Consider the following 2,294-nt stretch of genomic DNA (forward strand, 5'->3'; position numbering starts at 1 on the left):
GTTATTACTATAGTAAATCGAGTATCCGTAATTCGTTCCGAAGAATGTGGGGACGTCAGAATTGCTGGGTCATCTGGCTAATCGGGTGATAACCTCCCGCGAAAGTGGGTACTTTTACGCCACCCCTTCTGACAGATTTACGCTATTTGCGCTGGTCCGGGTCGCGGCTAAGCCGAATCAAGCTCTTCAGCCACCAGCTATTGAATTGCGGAGAAGCAATAGCGCCAATAGTTGCATGTTACCTTGTCCCATTTGTTCAGCCCCCTGAAGCCAATCTAGATCTAGGAAAGCTTGAATTTGTTATTGAGGTCTGGCCCATGTCTCAGCTCTAGACGGGGAACATATAACAAGCACCCGCCCCCTTGGCAAGACCACGCTCATTCTTGTCCCTTTTGAGACACGCAAGTAACAGTCGAAGTCAATCCCGGGTGCCTTCAAGATGGTCTTCTTTCGCAAGGTTATCGCCTTCGCCGTCACGTCTCTGATTTACCTCGGGGTTCACGCGAAGCCATGTGTACCCGTGACGCCTTCGGGGTCAGCTACCTCGACGCCGGATGCCCCGACGTCTTCAACCCCAACCCCGACCTCAACCGCAAGCGCCACGGCCAGTATCGCAAATTCCGGCTTCGAGGATCCCAGTGAAGTAGACGGAGCAACTGTATGGGATGGAGCTCCCTGGATTTTCAGCACCACACCGTCAACCTCGTCGGCAACAGTCATGGAGCAGGATGACACTACACCGGCTCACTCGGGCGAACACTACCTGTACGTATTCCCAGGGCTATCGCCTCGCATTCTCTAAACAGCCTCTAGGTTCGTAAGCATTCCAAATCTGAACAACCCCACCTCCATCTCCCAAACCCTTTCCGGCCTCGATACCACCCACCAATACACGCTCTCGTACTACTGGGGCCTTACCACCAAGCAAGAAATCTACGACAGCCGCTGCCACGTCCAGGTCAGCATGGACAGCCAGGTGTTGGACAACTCCAGGATCGGCCGCAACACCCCATACGAGTACTTCCAGTACAAAATCGTGTTCACCCCGCCATCCGCCGACCCACTCCTGACCCTCACCTTCTTCTGCGACAGCGGCTACTTCTACGGCGCCGAGCTCCTCATCGACGACATAACCCTGACAGCCTCCACACCACCATGCACCGCCGTCGACCCGACCCCACCAGGCACCACCTGCGGCCCCCTGGGCCGCGGCCAGGCGGACGACGCCTACTCGTTCCAGATGCCCGACATCGGCGACTCGTCCACCGTCCAGAACTGCGCGCTCAGCTGCGCGCAGACCCCGCAGTGCGAGACGTTTGCGTACGCGGGCAACGGCCAAGGCGACGCCGGCTCCGGAGACGGCTGCGTGCTCTTCTCGGCGTCGCCGGACCGCCTCGGCTTTGTCGAGCTGGGGTATGGGAGCGCGTACTACCAGCTTGAGTGCTTCCTGTGCGGTGGGGTTGCACCGTAGCTGACGGCCAATTGCTTACTTGACTTACGTGAGGGGTGATTGTTGCCATGTTGTCTAGAATGGGTTTCCCTGACTAAGACTCGGTGGTATTTTCTCATTTGGAACGAGCATTTTAGATGTTGAAGTACTTAATATACTTACAAATGGGTGCGTGAACGGTAATTAACGTAGACTCTCTTTATCGGTGTCGCAAGCTGTTCCTAGACGTCCACAGCCGGCTCTAGTGATTTGTCTGTTAGATAATTACAGCATTGTGGTTAGTATTGTGTCTGCGTACTGCAAACCATGGCCAATGATTCTCGATCATGCACATCGTAGGGTTGACCCTGCAATGGCGTGGGCTTGTTTCTCTTAATCCGGGCTGGATTTTTCTGGAGATATCTGTGGCGGCGGTCTGGCCGTGGCGCAGGCGAAATCAGGGCTAGACAAAAAGCTCGGATTTTGTCTCTGCTGTGATTCGAAGGCAGGACCTTGCGGTGGGTAAAGTGGGTAGCCAATAGCGTAGTGAGATTTATGACGCTGACTGTCAGAGCGGCAGGTTGAACCAATAAGACAATTGGATTTCAAGTCTAACAACCAATAAGATGGTTCTAGTTCTAAGGACCAATGAGATAGGCGGATTTCCAGTTTAGGAGCCAATGGGAGCCCAGTTAATTATTTCCCAAAAGCCAAAACAATTGTGGTGCAAAAGGAGACTCCAATTAACATTCATCGTGGTTCAACACCATGAATGGATCACGATATCCAGCCAGAAGCCTCACTTCCGACCGGGGGTGTATCAACAATATAAAAGTGGTTATAATCGAGGGTGCAATTGAAGTCT

At 53.4% G+C, this 2,294-nt stretch overlaps 1 protein-coding gene across 1 annotated transcript; it reads left to right on the plus strand.

Annotated features, from left to right (window-relative positions):
* Positions 1-211: 211 nt before the first annotated feature.
* On the plus strand, positions 212-1,696 carry QBC33DRAFT_624059 (uncharacterized protein). The gene is made up of 2 exons (XM_060432929.1): positions 212-765; positions 814-1,696. The coding sequence occupies exons 1-2, from the start codon at positions 440-442 to the stop codon at positions 1,469-1,471; spliced, it is 984 nt and encodes a 327-aa protein (XP_060278159.1). The 5' UTR covers positions 212-439; the 3' UTR covers positions 1,472-1,696.
* The last annotated feature ends 598 nt before the right edge of the window (positions 1,697-2,294 follow it).

Source organism: Phialemonium atrogriseum (genome assembly GCF_030411735.1).
Source record: "Phialemonium atrogriseum strain 8032-3 unplaced genomic scaffold QBC33scaffold_50, whole genome shotgun sequence".
Lineage (NCBI taxonomy): Eukaryota > Fungi > Ascomycota > Sordariomycetes > Cephalothecales > Cephalothecaceae > Phialemonium > Phialemonium atrogriseum.

Coding starts and splice junctions, on each gene's coding strand:
- QBC33DRAFT_624059 (XM_060432929.1), top strand. CDS start 440: ATGGTCTTCTTTCGCAAGGTTATCGCCTTCGCCGTCACGTCTCTGATT. Junction 766..813: donor CACTCGGGCGAACACTACCT/GTACGTATTCCC, acceptor AACAGCCTCTAG/GTTCGTAAGCATTCCAAATC.